Raw genomic sequence first — 16,890 nt, 5'->3', positions numbered from 1 at the left:
ATATGGATTAAATGTCTAAAATCCAACCAAAGAATGCTCAACTACTATGATTCAGAGTCGTAAACATTTATTATAAAATAATTTCTGTTAATTTCAATGAAATGAAATTTGGAAATTATGGAATTTGATATATTTCTGTTTTTGGATTTATATAAACAAAAAATGAGCATTTATTAATAATATAAATAATTATCATCCAAAGTAGAGATTTCTACCGTATACTGCATATTATGTTAGAAGGTGAAGGCATCCTCTTTCTTCTTCAAATCAGGGTTTATGATGATACATGAATCAAAGCACAGAAAAGAATCTCGCAATTCATATATTCAATCATCAATGCAACATATGCTCATAAATTAGAGCTGTCAAAAGAGGACTCCACCTAATGCAAAGACTAGAAGTAAACATGCAAATATGAAGGAAAAGTTGCAGACAAGAAGTCAACATCATGCCTTTCTCAAGCACATTGAGAGTATGTGACTCTTTTGAACAAAGGATGTTGAGACTGGATTGATCAGGAAACATGACATCAAAAACCCCGCAGTAGAAGCTTCTGTCAACTCTTGAGCAGGTGATCCAAGTTGTGATTCTGGAAATCATCAAAAGAGAGATCTTTGAGGAATTAAATCTCCCTTCGTCAGTAATGTAGCAGTGGCTTTGATTCCTCTGGAAGATGCATCTTTGTTGTAGCCGGACTTGCAGTTCCCTCGGTTGCCAAATTCTTGTAGCCTGAGTTCTCTTGTAGGGGTCTTCTTCTTGCTGTTCCTGCCGCTCTCCTTATCTGTCGATCGATCCCTGCATCGCGCTTCGAGTTCTCCTTTTCGCTGTTGACGATTGCATCATGAACCCTTGAATCTACCAACTCAGGTCGATGAACAGCGGTTGATGACCAACTCAGGTTGAAGCTACCGAATCCTTGAATCCCACGAGAGATATTTCTCGCCCGCTCGCGCTCTTCCTTGAGATGTGGCCCTTTCTCCAGCAGCTTCAGGACCCTCACTGTTTTCTCTCTCGCAGCCACGCCCCAATCGAACCTGTGAAGAAACCACCGAAGCTGAGGCAAACAGAGGATCGAACACCAACAGAGCACGACTACATGTACCGGGATCATAAGTGCTAACCCCCGTTCATCGATGTACTCGATGTTACCGAGATCTCGTATAGCTTCTGTATCGCTCTGGAACTCATCCGCGATGCTCCCAGGTCCGTGGGTGAGGAGATACTCGAGAAGTATCAGAGCCTTGTAAGGCTCTCTCCACTGCCGCCTGTCGAGCTTGTCGAACCTGGTAAACCAGCATGGATGGCATCAGAAGGATCAGACTGCGCCTGTCGATGAAGCGCTGAAGCGAAAACCAAACCTTTTGTGCAAAATCTCCACGATTCTCCAGTAGTCGTCGATCTCGAAGGCCGCCCGCGATATGCAGCGCATGGTCTTGGCGTCCGGCGCCGACGAGCTCGCGTTGGTAGCTTCCTCAGTCAGTCTGCGTGACCGATCGAGCATGGATTCAGCATGAGAAAGAGATTCATGTCGATGGCGGGGGGACACAAGACGAGCTTACAGTTGAGCGGGAGTGACGTCGGTGAGAGCCAATCGCGCTGTCTGGATCTTTTGCTTGAGGAAGTAGGAAGCCTGCTTTCGTAGCTCATGGAAGAAAGGAGCGTCCATGGTGATGGTAGCAGCAGCAGCAGAAGCAAACATGGCTTCGGTGGAGAAAAGGGTCAAGAAGCTGGTCGTGTTGCTTTATTTGAATTTTGAATTGGTGATTTAGCCGTTTGCTACGGCCTGTGTCATTAATCACTATTGATGTCATCTTCTCGTTTGTTTATTTATTTATTTTGCTGTCCTATTACTCCAATATATTATATGAATTTTTATTAAAATAAAATTCTAAAAAAAAAAATTTTGCTTGTAGAGCGCCCATTCTAAAAGGCACAATTACTGTTGATATTCACCGGTTAATCATCACCTCTGTGATAACGATCTTTATCCCATCATTTTTGCTTTCGAACTTATCTTCATTTGTTACTGTTGATGTACCTAAGGCTCATCATCCCTATCATTGACCTTATTGCCCTATCATCCTCATCGTAAATCTTACCGTCCTCATCGCCCTGCCTACTCATTGTCAACTTTGTCATCCTTATTACCCTATATCCTGGATTCTAAGCCCTCTTATGCTGAAGGAGCACACTCATTACTATCACTCTATTAGGTTTGTAAAACAGCTCAGGAAATAAACATTGGCTAGAGCAATGGGTCATATGCAAGAGAAAGAGAGAGAGGAAACCCTATTGTGATCACCTCTTTCTCCTTCATCAAGATTGACAATGGGACAAATACGAAACCGTTTCGGTAGACGACGATAAGATCGACAAAATCTCATTATGGAGTAAAGATGATAGACAATGGTGAGGAACGATGGTGGTCATAGCGGAATGACAGGACAGAGATATTGACCATAGATAATCTCATCTTTTTGAATATAAAATATGTTATATCGGAGTAAATAAAAAAAATTTATTTACAAAAAAAAAATTGAGACAGTGCATGAGGAATTTATCTTTTTTATTATACAATAATGATGACAACAAATCCTAAATTCTCAGCTATGTTAATTTTTTCAATTAAATGAGTGGGAAATCCCCCCAATTAGTACAATTCCAATTCCCACTTTGTTAACCCTCGTATCGTAACAAAGGCCCCTATTCACCTGAAAAGGAAATTGTCTTCTTGTCACGAAGAGGAAGAAAAAGCTACTTTACTGCTTCATGACCTGTGGAGTTCAGCAGGAGGACCAGTCGGTGTGCAGCTGCTGCTGCTGTAATGGTGGTGGGATGGCCAGTCTTCGCCGTTCGGTGAGCTCTCTTTCCGAGCATTCTGAAGCTGGACTCCATCAGATCGTGTTCGAGCCACCGGGTACTCAGTGATCAGAACATGAGATTACAGAGTTTTCTTCCAATCAGAACAGTCAACCGAGCCATGTTCTGGGGAAGAGTATCGAGTTGATGGTACCTCATCCTGTGCGCTGCAAGAAACGACAGATGCTGTGGTGAGCACAGCCAGAATCTTGTTCCATGTGCACACCATGGCCATCATCTTCATGGTTCACATGCTCTCTCTACTGTCTACTCTCACAGGCCTCACACAGCCTCTCTGCTCTACAGGCTTGAGCATGCAGCCATGGAGGAACAGGGACGATACACTGAGGGCACAGTAGATAATGCTTGGAGTCGATCAATTGATCTGATGGAACATCCATGTCCTAACCTAAGTCAAACCCATGAATCATTGTTAGTGCATAAAAATAAGCTTTGGGTTGGTCACCACATTGTTCCCTCATCATATCATATATGTTTGTTGTTTACACAGAGGCCAAGACATGGTGGTCATCATGTCCGACTCTTCCAAGGTTGTCACTTCTCTCAAGATACACTAATCATCTCTCAGAACATTGCACTAATATCATCAGCGTTCAACAAGATGACAAAGATGCAGCTTTTTGCTTGTTGGAGAATATTGATATCAGCTTTCTCATGTCTTGTAATTGCGGCCACCTCAAGATGGAGGGGTGTAAGAAAGATGATGATGATGCTGAAGCTGAAGGAGAAGCACTGAACAAAAACAAGAAGACAACATGAACAAACAGTTTCACTGCACATCTGGAACGATGTCAAGGATAGATTTGTATTCATCTTCACCAACTTTACAGAGATCAATCGGAAATGGGACGTGGTTTCTCATTCACACTTGTGATGTTTAAGGGAGAAGAAGGTGATGGACTAATCACCTGTCCTTTTAACTGTGACCGTGTGCCTGTGGGGGAGGAGGCAGCAACGGGAGGATGAGGAGCAACAGAAGCTTCCTTCTTCTCCCTGCTTTCGTTAAGGTTACAGCTTCTTTGAACCTTTAGCGCTTCGTCCATTAGCCTCTTCTTGTAGTGCTTTTCCTCTGCGTCCATGAGGAACTTGAGCGTCGGAGGTGGAGAAGACGGCATCAAAGTCGAATCATCTTCCTGCGACATCTCTAGCATATTTCTCAAGGTCCTCTCTGCGGAACGTTCGGTGTTCTCCCCCACTGTGGATTCCCCATCCTCGGTCTCCAAGTCTTCCTCCTCCTCCTCTATGATGGTGAAGAGAAGCCTCGAAGGACCTGCATAGCACCAGAGCTCTGCGTCCTCTGTGTCTTCTCCTCCAAATGGCATCGCAAACATATCCTTAGTGGAGTTGGATCGGAGGTGGCGCCGCTCGTCGTCAGAGTAAGCTGCTCCGTTCGACGAAATGGAGACTTGTTGAGGTTCGAGAACTGTGTAGCTCTCGTCAGACTGTCCCTTCCAGCAGCAAAGACTGGGGAACGCCATGGCAAGGCCAGCGTACTTGGCTTCCACGTCTCTGTTGGTTCTTCTCTTCTTCCTCAGAAAGAAAAGTATTACTCTGCAACAAGAACCAAGAAGATGTAGCCTGAGACTAGAGTCAATCCGACGCCCAAACGACCCAAAGGTTTCATCTCCTTCTCTGCATATCATGACAGAGAACACCCCCAGAATCGCCTTCACTTCCTTCGAACCAACAACCACTTACGAATGAATCAAACAAAGAATTATTAGCAAGCAAGAATGCGAAGCACAGAATGAGCCTCCAAACAACTCCAAGGAAACGGAACAGGAAAGGAATCAGAGTACCAACATCTCTTTCTCGCCCCACGGATCAACACAAACAAACAAGACTACGAAAAAAGATTACACCTTTGCCATCAACATCACATTCTGAGGCCAATCATTGAGAACAAAGATCTTACGGCGACAGACTCCAAAACCCTGCTCCCGGGTCCCAAGAACCATTTGACCAGTGAAAGAACATCCAGGTCAAACATTTGCCACCACAATCATATTTCGAGACACATCAAACACTGCTTTGGCCTCCATAGCTCCAAACACCCGACGATATTCCCCGAGAACATGCGGGGATGTTGTTCCCAGGTTTACCTGAGAAAGCCGCTAACCACGACGGGAAGCATCACGGAGAGCCAGAGGAACAACACAGTGGCGCCTTGGAGCTTGGTTGACGACTTCGCCGTCTCCGACAGCGCCTCACTTGGGCTGGAGAAGGGCGGGGGATGTCGTTTCCCATTAGATTAGAATATCACCCAAAACGGAGGTAAACCTGTCGTTCGCCCATTGCCGGAAAAGAGACGGCATCAGAGGATGCCGATGATTTGATTTGGTTGGTCGGCTATGCAGTCTAGTAGGGAAATGAAGCTTCCCATTGGGTTTCAACGATCGATCGTGTGCCCCACTACGTCCCACCGACCAAATCGATCGATAGTGGGTCCCACGACGTCCCACCAACCAAATCGATCGATCGGGACCGATTAGGTCGCAAGCGGGAGGACATCACGTGCGGAGTTCGAGCCAAATTGGGCCCGAAGAAGCCCACCTGTGGCCCACTAGCGATCGACACGCTGTTGGATACGTAGAATATAGCGGCACGAACAAGCTTTAATAATTGAATTGACCTAATTGAATCTAGATTGATCCAAATTTGATTGTACTGATTGGAACCCATCCAGAATCACCTCAGATAGATTGAACTGAATTGATTTGATTCGATCACTTCACAAAGCAGCTCACAAGGGACTGCAAGTGATCCGTGGGGGATCACTGGTTAGACTGCAAGGGAGCTAACTGAGCCACACCAACCCGTCGAGCCATAGGGACTATGGTCCAAATCAAGCCAATGATTGAGTGGGTTGGGTTCGATCTAATTCGATTGACTAGTCTCACTAAGTCAAACTCGATCGAAATAGATCCGAATCTCTTGTAGTATAATTTCAATCTATTTTTTTTAATAAAAATTTAAATCAACATGTAATTATAAACAAAAAAATTACAGTATCTAAATATAAGAATTATTTTAATAATAACTTTAAAAAAACACCAAAAGGAATTCTAAACATACTATGATGAAATATTATAAATATAAATTTAGGTGCATGAATCTCACGGAATTATATTAGAAATCATATATAAATAACAAAAAACAATACTAAAAATTATGAATCATATTATCAAAATTCATAAGCAAGTAAAATTATAAATTAAATAATCTAAAAACAATAAATGAGAGATATGAAATTACCCTTCTCCATCACATTGGTCCACCTTCCTTTGGATGCCCCTCACTAATGCGCCGATTGATGAACGAAATTTGGATTTGCCCATCATTAAATAGGAGAGGACGAAGTTCTCTTCGAGAGTACAAAATAAATTTATTTTTTTATATTATCTTATTTTAAATTTATATTTTTATTCCTAACTTGCTAGCACATAATCGGCAATAGATTTTAATTGTTAGCTTATTTTTCTTTTACACATGTAAGGAAATAAAGTAAAAATATTAAGATGGGGTTTTAATTATAGAAAATTTTAATTTAAGAATTGGGGAATAAAATTTTAGTGATTATATTTCTTTCTATCTTTAGTAATTTGGTACTCAAATTTGAATTATCTCAAGGAAAAAAAATATGGATATTATTCCTTGACATACTTTTCGCTTGATATTGCTTCAAGCAAATATTTACTAATAATATAAACTTATATTTTTCAAGACACACTTCTTTCAAGAACATTTGATGATTTTCGAGCATCATGAAATAAAATTCATCATGTATACTTAGTAGTTGGTGGTAGAGCTATGCAAGACACAAATAATATGATGTTATGCAAGATTTTAACAAGGCCTATAAATCTAAGAGTTAAATTATCATTTTATCGAATCTCATAACCCCTCTTGTTAGAGAATCCCTTCTCTATCGATTATTTTTATCTCTTTTTTCGTGTTGTTAATAGTCTAATAGATTCTTTGGACAACATAAGCATCATTTTGAATTATATATGGTCCAAAAAGCTTTCTTTCTCCGTCTAAATAAGACATGTTCTTATAAAAATCTCGTCAATATTGTCTAGTCTAGTTATTAGTTCAAGTTTGAAAAAGTTATATTATCTCTTTACCGTATGCCCAAAACATTTTACAAACTTCCCTAAAATAAAACCTCTACCTAATATAATATGATCTCTCTAACATATAAATCTATTAGCTTGTTAATTAATTAACTCTTATTAACATGAAGAAAATTGATAGGCTTAGTTAGAGGATCCATAATCATCCAAATTTCATTATTTATTTATTTTACATTAACCTACTCCTACTTTTATTTAAGGATTGATATTTTTTTAGATTTACTAACAAGTCTTTAGTGCTTGGCCTTCGTTCTGAACATTTAAAGACATATTCCTAACCTTTGTGATAATTAATTATTTTTAATTTAATATAATTTTAATCTTTGTATGGATCAATAAAAAGACTCAATCGCCTAACATGCATAAGTTCATTAAACTAAAAGTTACACTTACTCAATTTGACATAATTTTTTTTTTCATCTTAGAACTTTATGGGCTATCTAAGATGATATTCATATTTCATTTTACTCTTGAATTATATTTGAATATCATCGATATATATGATAATAATTTTTTCTAGATATGAATGGAAGTTTTGTTGATGACATTCATTAAGGCAACCTATATTTTAGTTAATCCAAAAGACACTATTAGAAAACTATTTTCTTAATGATTTTAGAACTCAAATCAATCTTTGAATGTACTTTGATCGAACAAATTATTTTTATTATAAAACATATATTTATTCTTATAATCTCTTAGTTGTATTGTCTAGAGTTAAAGATATATCTCGGTCACTCATCTTTCTTCATGAACATAACAGGTGCACCCCTATAGGGATACACAAGGTTAAAGTTTCTTTAGCTCTTCTAGTTCAATAATAAATTCAATTTACCTATTCTAGGATAATCCAAGCAAATCTCTTAAATAATATATAAGGAAATATCTTAGAACAAGGTTATTATCTAACTTTAGTTTTCTCATTCTTTTCTCTAAGATAAGGGAAAAAACAATTGACATTTCTTTCTTTGTTAATTATCTTTAACCATTTAGTGTCAATATAAGCAAAATAAATTATTCTAAAATTATAGTGAATTAAAAGGATATTGATCAAGTGAAGGTAATCAAATAAGTTCAATCAACAATATTATTAGCATGATACACTAAAATCCATGAATATCCAATATAGTATCGAATTCTCAAAACTCTAATCGATAAAGATCGACTATCAAGTTATGGTAACACACAATTCTTAAATACTCGATCTACTTATCAAAGAATTTTCAACTGATATAGCTAGATACCGATGATGATAGGCTCATGGTGCCTACATGTTTTTAATCATACTATGAAACCATAAAGATGTTACATATCATTTTTCTTTTACAACATAGCAATAAGATTTGGTATAGTTAGAAGATTGTTGTGTAAACCAAAAACTAGACATATCAACAAAATATGTTCAGTGAGAACCTCATAAATATATTCTCAAATACTAAAAAATATTGAATAAAGTGAATACAAAACATATATTATTATTATGATAATCTCAAATTGATATACTTGATGATATCTATTAATATATTTTTCTAATAATGAATGAAGAGGTCAGATAAACTCTATATTCTACTAACAATAAATAAAGATAATTTATATTGTAATCTCAACCCTCACGTACTAAGGCGATAACTCGATACAGAGAAGCTTCTCAGTATCAGCAGCCATAATCCAACATCTGTTGCAGTCTGGAGAGAGAGAGAGAGAGAGAGAGAGATGCCGCCAAACTCGAGGATTGCTGCACCATTCCTTCATCTCCTGCTGCCGAATGGTGCAGTAAAGCAACATGAATGTGGTGCCTATGGGAGCTCGACACAGATCCTCCCCCTCCGACATCTATCGGATGTAGGGCGACGGGGAAGCTTCTGCAATGGAACGCATGGGAGCACTGACTGACGGTGGCCGATAACATCTCGGCTGCTGCTTCCTCCGAAGACTTCAGTTTCTTATGATGAACTATCTGAGTCAAAGTTTTCTTTTTTTATATATTTTTCATAAATAAAAAACACTTTTTTCTTTCAAAAATCAACAAAAAATTACACGCCAAAGTTTTAGATGATAAATAAACATAAGAAGTTTTCATTTTTACTTGATGATAGTGTAATTATTAGTGATGTTCCTGTTAGTCTAACTTAGTTTTGAGCCGCATGCATAATAGTTTCAAAACGAACGATAAAATAGTTTAAGTATTTATCGAGCGGACTTGTAAGAAAACTATAGTTGGATGAGCTCATCTCGATTCTTTCGATGCTCAAATTAAAATTGATGTGGAAAGTAAAATTACAAATGAATAATAATTAATCTTGGTATTAGTAAATAATGAGCTTCATAGTAAAATATGTCTAAAAACATATTTTATGAGAAAGATAGAACATTCACTTTTAAGTTCTTTATTATCTTTGTACTTTTAAGATAGTCTCGTGACGAGTGTTACGATTATAAGATATGGGGTTTCACACATTTATCCTTTCAAATTATGATTATAATATTTTTGTTACTTTAAATTATAATATTATACATCATCTCGAAAATTTTATTCTCAGACACATATATCCCTCAAACATTTAAATATTTAGTCACTGACCTCAAATCAATTTAACTGCTACATATTAGAATTATAGTTTTAATATTACTATGCTAATGATCAACTGATGGAGATTAACATTTATCCGAAAAATTTAAACTTTACAAAAATATATGCTAGAGTTAAATTTAAGATAAACAAATAAAAAATAATTTAGAGTACAAATATGTCTAAATTTGCTATTAATTTATTACGTGGCTTGTGGGATCATAAACTAAAATTTCAACTTTTTTATGGGACTATGCGATGTATAAAATGCAATAACATTGCATACAAATAATGCCAAAAAAAATCAGAAAACTATAAACAACAAAATTATGGAAGATATGAGCAAGAAAAAACAAAAAACAAAGCAAAACCATCAAGAAAAAAATGTTTTTGATTTTTTCTTTTGTAGGAGACATGAATTTGCTTGATCATCTGATCCTTGAAATTGGGTTGCATGAACAACTTTTTATTTTCCGAATGCATTAAAATATTGTAGTATTTTTCATGATTAATTTAAATTTCAATCTGCACCTTCGTTTTCTGTTTAACCATAATAAATATGAAAAACTAAGAATTACATGCAAATAAAATATAAAAAATCATAATAATAAAAAACACCAAAACTCGATTGATAATAATGCCAATGACACATCACATCACATCATATGATTAATAATGAAAGCCAAGACTCCAACCACTTATAACCATTATAAAGCACTACAGCGTACGTAAAATAGTGCCCAGAATATTATTCTTCCACTCCGCTTTACGAACACGCAACGACACCCGGTGACGCGGGGCCCAACGCACCGTCCCGTCCCCACCGCTACAGCTGTCCCCTTAATCTACACTTATGATCGGTGGCTGCCTGGTCAAAATAAAATTGCTTTGGATTTTGACCCGTTGATTTCTTGAGGAGGTCAACCGTAGCGAGGATGAACGTATCCGTAAACCTACACCAGCAGATCACCATGGGACGCGTTCGGTCGTCTCATCGGGCCAAGGAATGAGTAAAGCTATTATTCTGTTCCGCGAATCCACTTTACAGGTGGAGAAGCGTACGCATGAGATGTTTGTTCCCTTGTTGATAAGGTCGGCCGCTACCAAACCCCCCACACACACACTGATACGTTGCCCTCATGATCACAGACGAAAGGGGACAAGTCATAGGGACATGGCCTCCGCCTTATCATAATTGTTAATAAATTATACATATTATATATTGGATTTTTTATGGGTAAATTAAAAAGAAAACTTTCAACTTCTTTTTTCTAGAGTGCTTAAAAAATTCTTACATAGCATTTCTGATCATATAAAAAATTATTTTATCACGAATGATCATCGTCCTTTACTCAACCGTTACCAACGTATTTATTTGTATCTTTTTCTCCATAATAATAGCGACGTATTTTTATTTTTTTCTATGTTCGGCACTACGTCTAGAAGTCTTAAATCACGTTATCATTATATCCAAGAAATATGACTCGAGGCTTAGTCCATCGTCAATAAAGTGCTACGAAAAAGAAAAAGTAATCCTATTGTCTTTCCTCCTTTTTCTCATAGGATTATTGGCAAGGTATATTAGGGCAAGACCTCGTGTGAGAATAATAAATGATTATGATGAAAATTGCAGGTCGATAGAGAGTAGACATGAATGAAATTAGATAAAGGGCGATGGTCGATAAAAGTAAAATAATTATTTTAAAAAATTCTATCATATTTTTTTTTAAGTATGAGCATTTTGTAGGAAAAATGCAAAACCTTTTTGTTGGAGAATTCAAATTTTTTATTTTTTTAATAAATAAAAATATATTTTTATTTTTTATGATTCTTATTTAAATTTAAAATTTTTATTTAATATCCTAAATACCTCTTATCTTCGCCTAACCATCTCTTATCAATCGTCCGAGGTATTTAAAATATTTGAAAAGAATAAAAATAATAAATAAATAATTTTTTTAAAAAAAGACGAGCGGCATCATTGAAAAAATACCTAAAAAGAGAAAAAATATTTTAAAAGTTACTAGATCGATAATTTTATTTATTTTTTTTCATTATGATGGACGGTGGAAAGATTAAATGGTTGAGGAATAATGTGATATACAAAAAAGTTAAGCGATTTAAATAATATATCCGGTAAGTAGAGAGAGAACGCCGTTACCGTCAAGTAACGGCCGACGTAGGTACCATCCGGTGGAGGGCGTTTCCTGAGGGCGGCTCTTTAACCGGCGCACGTTACCGTTTCGCTCCGCCTTCGGCCGCTTTCTCCCGATTTCCCTCTACTCCTCCTTCCAAATCCGCTGTTAACTCCAACTTATCCTAAATTTGGGAGCCATGGTGGATTTGAGGCTCACGAGAGGCTTCATCTTCTTCGAATTGGAACCCTAGCGATCTCCCCTTGATCCCAAAAGGTAATCTTGAGGAGATCCCAATCCGTTTGCTCCGGGTCTTCGGCCTTGTTTCTTCCCGCTTCCCCCTTCTCCGCTGTTGTGGTGATGTTCTGCTTGATATCTTTTGTGCGGTTTCCACTGTCGTGCTTTGGGTTTTCGCTGATTTCATCGCTTCAGAATCGGTAAAAATATCATCTTTCTGTCATATACCCGTTCTTCCATTCAAGTTTCTGGCGCTTTCATTTAGAAAGATCATGGAAAAGAACTTTTGACCTGAGAGATTTGGTTGTATTTGAGTGGATTTAAATGCTGCAGATCTAAAGCGATCAGAAAAATCTCATCTTTTTCAATATATACACGTTTATTTTGTTCTTGGTCTCTGAGCGTGTTGGGGTTTCGTACTGCTGAAACGAAAAAGACTCTTCTTTTGTTCGCTTCTGCAGGTGAAGTTTTGTTGGGTTCGGGGGTTACTGGCATTGTCTTGGTGCATTAGGAATCGGGTGGTGGGATATATGGAATGGATCTGCGTGTGGCGTCTGTGGCATGCGTTCGTTGACTGCGGCAAAATTCGAAATCCACCCATCAGATAGCAGGAGGAGGAGGAGGTGACTGCAGAGGTTCTAGGGCGAAAACAAAGAAGAAACAAGGATGGGAGAAGATCTCCTCACCACCTTATCCATGGAAAACCATCACCCATCCACGCTCCTCTCCATGGATCCATCTGGAGGCCTTTTACTGTCTTCGTCACACGAGGACTCCGACCGTGAGCTCTTGATCCAGCGGCCGCAGGTTGTCCTTTCTGGTGCCCCGGACATCAACGTCCCCCTCTCGGCCGAACGTTCTCCTTCCCAGCAATCGTGGAATTCAGACCCTTTTGACATGCTGGATGTTGGCCTTGGCCCTCAACTCTATGATGCAGAGGCAACCCTTCACATCCCAAAGGTCACTGCTGCTCGCAAGTGCACCAAGCGAGGGGATAGCATTTGGGGGGCGTGGTTCTTCTTTAGCTTCTATTTCAAGCCTATTCTCTCGGAGAAATCCAAGGGAAAGGTCATCTGGGATGAAAATGGGGTTAATGGCTTTGACAAGTCTGATGTTCGCCACGATGTGTTCTTGGTTCAGCATGACATGGAGAACATGTACATGTGGATTTTCAAAGAGAGGCCAGAGAATGCGCTTGGGAAGATGCAACTGCGGAGCTATATGAATGGGCACTCTCGTCTTGGTGAGCCACAATTCCCATTCAGTGTTGACAGGGGTTTTGTTCGGTCCCACAGGATGCAGCGCAAGCAGTATCGGGGACTGTCGAATCCACAATGTGTCCATGGAATTGAGGTCATCAGGTGTCCTAATCTGATGGTTGTTTGTGAGTTGGACCGCAAAAAGTGGGTGGAGCTCACGGGCAGGGATCTTAATTTTTCAATCCCTCTTGAAGCCAGTGATTTTGAGTTGTGGAGGAATCTAACCAACACTGAATTTGAACTTGAGAGGCCTCCTCCATTGAAGAACATTTCGCATCCCCATCCTAAAAAGTCACTTAACGTTTCGAGTTTGAATTTATCTTCACAGTCAAATCATTCTAATGGTGATGGGATGGACCTTTGTCCTGTTTGCAGTAAACGCAGGAAGGATTTCTTCCCTCATGTTATGCATGAGGATTTCTGCCTTCCTGCAAATCCCCATGCTGAAAGAGGTCAAGATGTGGAGATGCACGAAGTCGAGCCATCATGGTTGAACGAATTCACTGGTGTTATGAAGCATGCATATGGACCTGTAACTGCTGCAAAGACAATATATGAAGATGATGAGGGGTACTTGATAATGGTGAGCTTGCCATTTGCTGATCAACAAAGAGTGAAAGTTTCTTGGAGGAACAATCTTACACATGGAATTTTGAAGATAATTTGTGTCAGCACTGCCCGAATGCCTTACATAAAAAGGCATGACAGGACTTTCAAACTAACTGACCCTTCCCCTGAGCATTGTCCTCCAGGGGAATTTATAAGGGAAATAGCACTACCGACACGTATCCCTGAAGATGCCAACCTGGAAGCATACTATGATGAAACTGGTGCTTTGCTTGAGATTATGGTTCCAAAACATCGAGTTGGACCAGAAGAACATGAAGTTCATGTGTGCATGCGCCCCCCTCACCTTGGGGCTAATGATCTTCTGTTGACCTGAATAAGTGGTGACACCATGTGTGCAGCTGGATGCATGGTTAGGTTTCCTTTGACTAATAATTCTGTACCATGGAAAGGAAACCTGTCAATTTGAAGTGCGTCCTTAGTGTTTTTAATGTTTCTGCTGATTAGTTATGATGCAACAATTTGCTGATTCTTGCACCTTGATTGGGATTGGAGTCTTTCTGGAAATTTAGTAGGAAGGTTAAAGCGGATAACTAAGATTGAAACTTAAATTTATTGTGGTGAACACACATAATATTGGCTTTTCTTTATGTAGTTATGTTGTTATTCCAATTATTGATCCCTAATTTTTGCCCCGAGAATATGGTTACATCTTGTCATAAGCATTTTACAGCATGTTTAATCAGAAAGTTCTAAGGAATGACTATGGGGTAGGGTCTTGTCCTATTTCTATTGAACTTATGTATATTTCCATACTTCAATTATAAAGTCTATCACATACCACTTGAGTTTGTTGTGGATGTTTAATTTTCCTTTATTCTGTTTGAGTTGACACACATGGTATGTAGTTGTTAAAGTAGAAAAGAAGATAGTTCCTTTCTTGGTGAGAGTAGAACCCCAAGTTTCTAAATAGGTTTAATTATTCTTGCAAGGTGGTCATTTGATAAATGTGTTGCTTGAAGTTTGTTGTATATTTCACTGCTATGCAGTGGAATGATCCGCCTTAGTTGTTATTTGTTTGCGGCCAGTTCCTAATCAAGCCGTAAACATGCTTCCATTATTTTTTCTCTTTGAAGATCATGTTATATATATATATATATATATATATATATATATATATTCATTGGATGATTCCAAAGGGACTTTTCTTCTATTGGATATTCAGCTTAGCTGGTCATTGTCTGTGGTGTCTTCAGTACTTACTGTGGTGATAGGGGTCAAGATGGTGTTCATTGCTAAGCCATGAAGGAATTGAGTAATCATGTGTGTAGGGATGAGTAATTGTGGTCAGTTTCTGTGATTTAAAGGACTTTACGCTCCAGTCGGGATGATGAGTTTACTTGTATGGTTGGGTTTCCTAATCTCTTTTGGCTTGCAAAGATCAGATTGAAGGATGGTTTTCTCCCTTGTTCTTAATTTGTATATTTACTGTTCGTCTTTACATTTTTTGATTATATGATTGTTATTCTCTTTGTGTTTTACTTCTTTTTTGCACATTACTTCTCGTATCAATTTCTCATTGGCTTTTCCTTCTGAGTGCGGGCTTCGTGCACTGGGCTTTCCTTTTTTGGAGCAGATGGAGAAGATATACTCGTCGGTTTGGGATCAAAAGGATGATATATGAATCAGTATTTTCCAGACAATGGGAAAAGAGGCCACAGCCACCAACAGCAAGTTTGGAGCTTCTGTTTATATTCATCAGCATTTATTAGCTTACACTATGAAGTGATCTTGCTGTAAGTCCTTCACACCCTGCACTTTTGTTTCGGTTTACATCTTGGTGTTTCTTTTTTCAATCCAACCTGTGCAGGATTGTCTTCGCCATGAACGAGATGGTGGCATTTACTCCCTCTTAGAGATGTGTGCTTTGGTCTTCAAGATTTTAAACGGAGCTACCTTCTTCCCCGAGCCTATACAACTCTGCTTCGATTTTGCCCACAACAAGATCATGTTCTGCTGTCACCTAGTTTTCTTCATGTAATTGGCTGTGTGTGCTGCAGATGTTCGGATACATGGTGGTCGTGGCAGATGTATCGGAAAGAAATGATCCATATAGCGGCGGCGGATCATGTTTGGACTTTGGTACGTACCGATCCGAATGAAATTTAAAGTTATTTTTTGTAATTCATAAACTTAACTGAAGGATGACAAGAAAGCAAGTCCTAACTTTCTTCTTCTCTTCATGAAACGACTTGGAAAGATCAACAGAAACATGCCAACACATGAAGACAAGGTAGGTTGGCTTGTTTCCTTGTTTCATGAAGTAAATTGCTGCAGTCGTGGTGCTTGACGACGACAGCTTACCCGTGCTCGGTGCACCCACTGTCGACGAAGGGCAAGAAGAGTGGGAGAAACACAGCTTTCATGGGAAAAGGGAAAAGCCAACACAGATTCCTCTCGTTGCCTTCAGCATATGAGCTGGTCGTTTGGAATCTACTCAGCTAGTAAACACAATACTCAGATCAGTCTAAGACGGAAAAAACTCCTTTTCATGCATGCTCAGATCAGTCTATTATAAAACCTTTTCTCAGATGGATTTGATGAGGTCAGACTTGGATTATTCATTTGATCCATTCGACATGTCTTCGAATCGAGACAATTGTCGAAAAAGCTTCGTTTCCAAATGAAACTTTTTATTTTGATTATATGATATTTGATGTGATCAAACTGTAATAGACTTGGTGGAATTTGGAATCTTATATTGCTTATCATTACAAATGTGGGTTAGTATTCTTATCATTACAAATCTTTATAATGCATAAATTCATGAAGATTATTTAGATAAAATGAGATGAAAAATCCTTGATCTTTTTCTTTAAATATATGTTTCTCCCACAGCATTCCAAAGTGCGAGTGCAAAAATGATCTCCATCTAATAATTAAAATTATGCAGTATATGTTCTTTATTAATTATTTTTTGGCTTATAACATAATTTAATATCAGATATGGAAATTACATCACGTATTATCCTCTCTCTTAGTAACATAAACTTTGAAGTATTTATAATAATATATTAATACAACAACAAATTTTCCTACATCTACCT

At 38.2% G+C, this 16,890-nt stretch overlaps 2 protein-coding genes across 3 annotated transcripts; one reads left to right on the top strand and one right to left on the bottom strand.

Moving 5' to 3' along the window:
- Positions 1 to 301: 301 nt before the first annotated feature.
- LOC103991327 (epsin-3-like) lies at positions 302 to 1,728 on the bottom strand. The gene is made up of 4 exons (XM_009410738.3): positions 1,560 to 1,728; positions 1,359 to 1,481; positions 1,122 to 1,283; positions 302 to 1,034 (listed from the first exon to the last, which is right to left on the bottom strand). Exons 1-4 carry the CDS (start codon positions 1,697 to 1,699, stop codon positions 638 to 640), a joined length of 822 nt encoding a protein of 273 aa, XP_009409013.3. The 5' UTR covers positions 1,700 to 1,728; the 3' UTR covers positions 302 to 637.
- Positions 1,729 to 11,818: 10,090 nt separating this feature from the next.
- LOC135616983 (uncharacterized) lies at positions 11,819 to 16,542 on the top strand. Of its 2 annotated transcripts, XR_010488560.1 has the most exons (5): positions 11,819 to 11,996; positions 12,419 to 14,195; positions 15,420 to 15,579; positions 15,654 to 15,925; positions 16,044 to 16,542. XR_010488560.1 is itself a non-coding variant. In XM_065116774.1 (2 exons), the coding sequence occupies exon 2, from the start codon at positions 12,624 to 12,626 to the stop codon at positions 14,157 to 14,159; it is 1,536 nt and encodes a 511-aa protein (XP_064972846.1). In that variant the 5' UTR covers positions 11,819 to 11,996; positions 12,419 to 12,623; the 3' UTR covers positions 14,160 to 14,320. The 2 variants fall into 2 exon arrangements, 1 of the variants encoding a protein (XP_064972846.1); XM_065116774.1 differs by lacking the exons at positions 15,420 to 15,579; positions 15,654 to 15,925; positions 16,044 to 16,542 and having other exon boundaries at positions 12,419 to 14,320.
- Positions 16,543 to 16,890: the final 348 nt, after the last annotated feature.

This window comes from Musa acuminata, chromosome BXJ2-7 (assembly GCF_036884655.1).
Source record: "Musa acuminata AAA Group cultivar baxijiao chromosome BXJ2-7, Cavendish_Baxijiao_AAA, whole genome shotgun sequence".
Classification (NCBI taxonomy): Eukaryota; Viridiplantae; Streptophyta; class Magnoliopsida; order Zingiberales; family Musaceae; genus Musa; species Musa acuminata.
The sequence above is the reverse complement of the archived record's forward strand: the minus strand, read 5'-3'. Positions and strand labels throughout refer to the sequence as shown.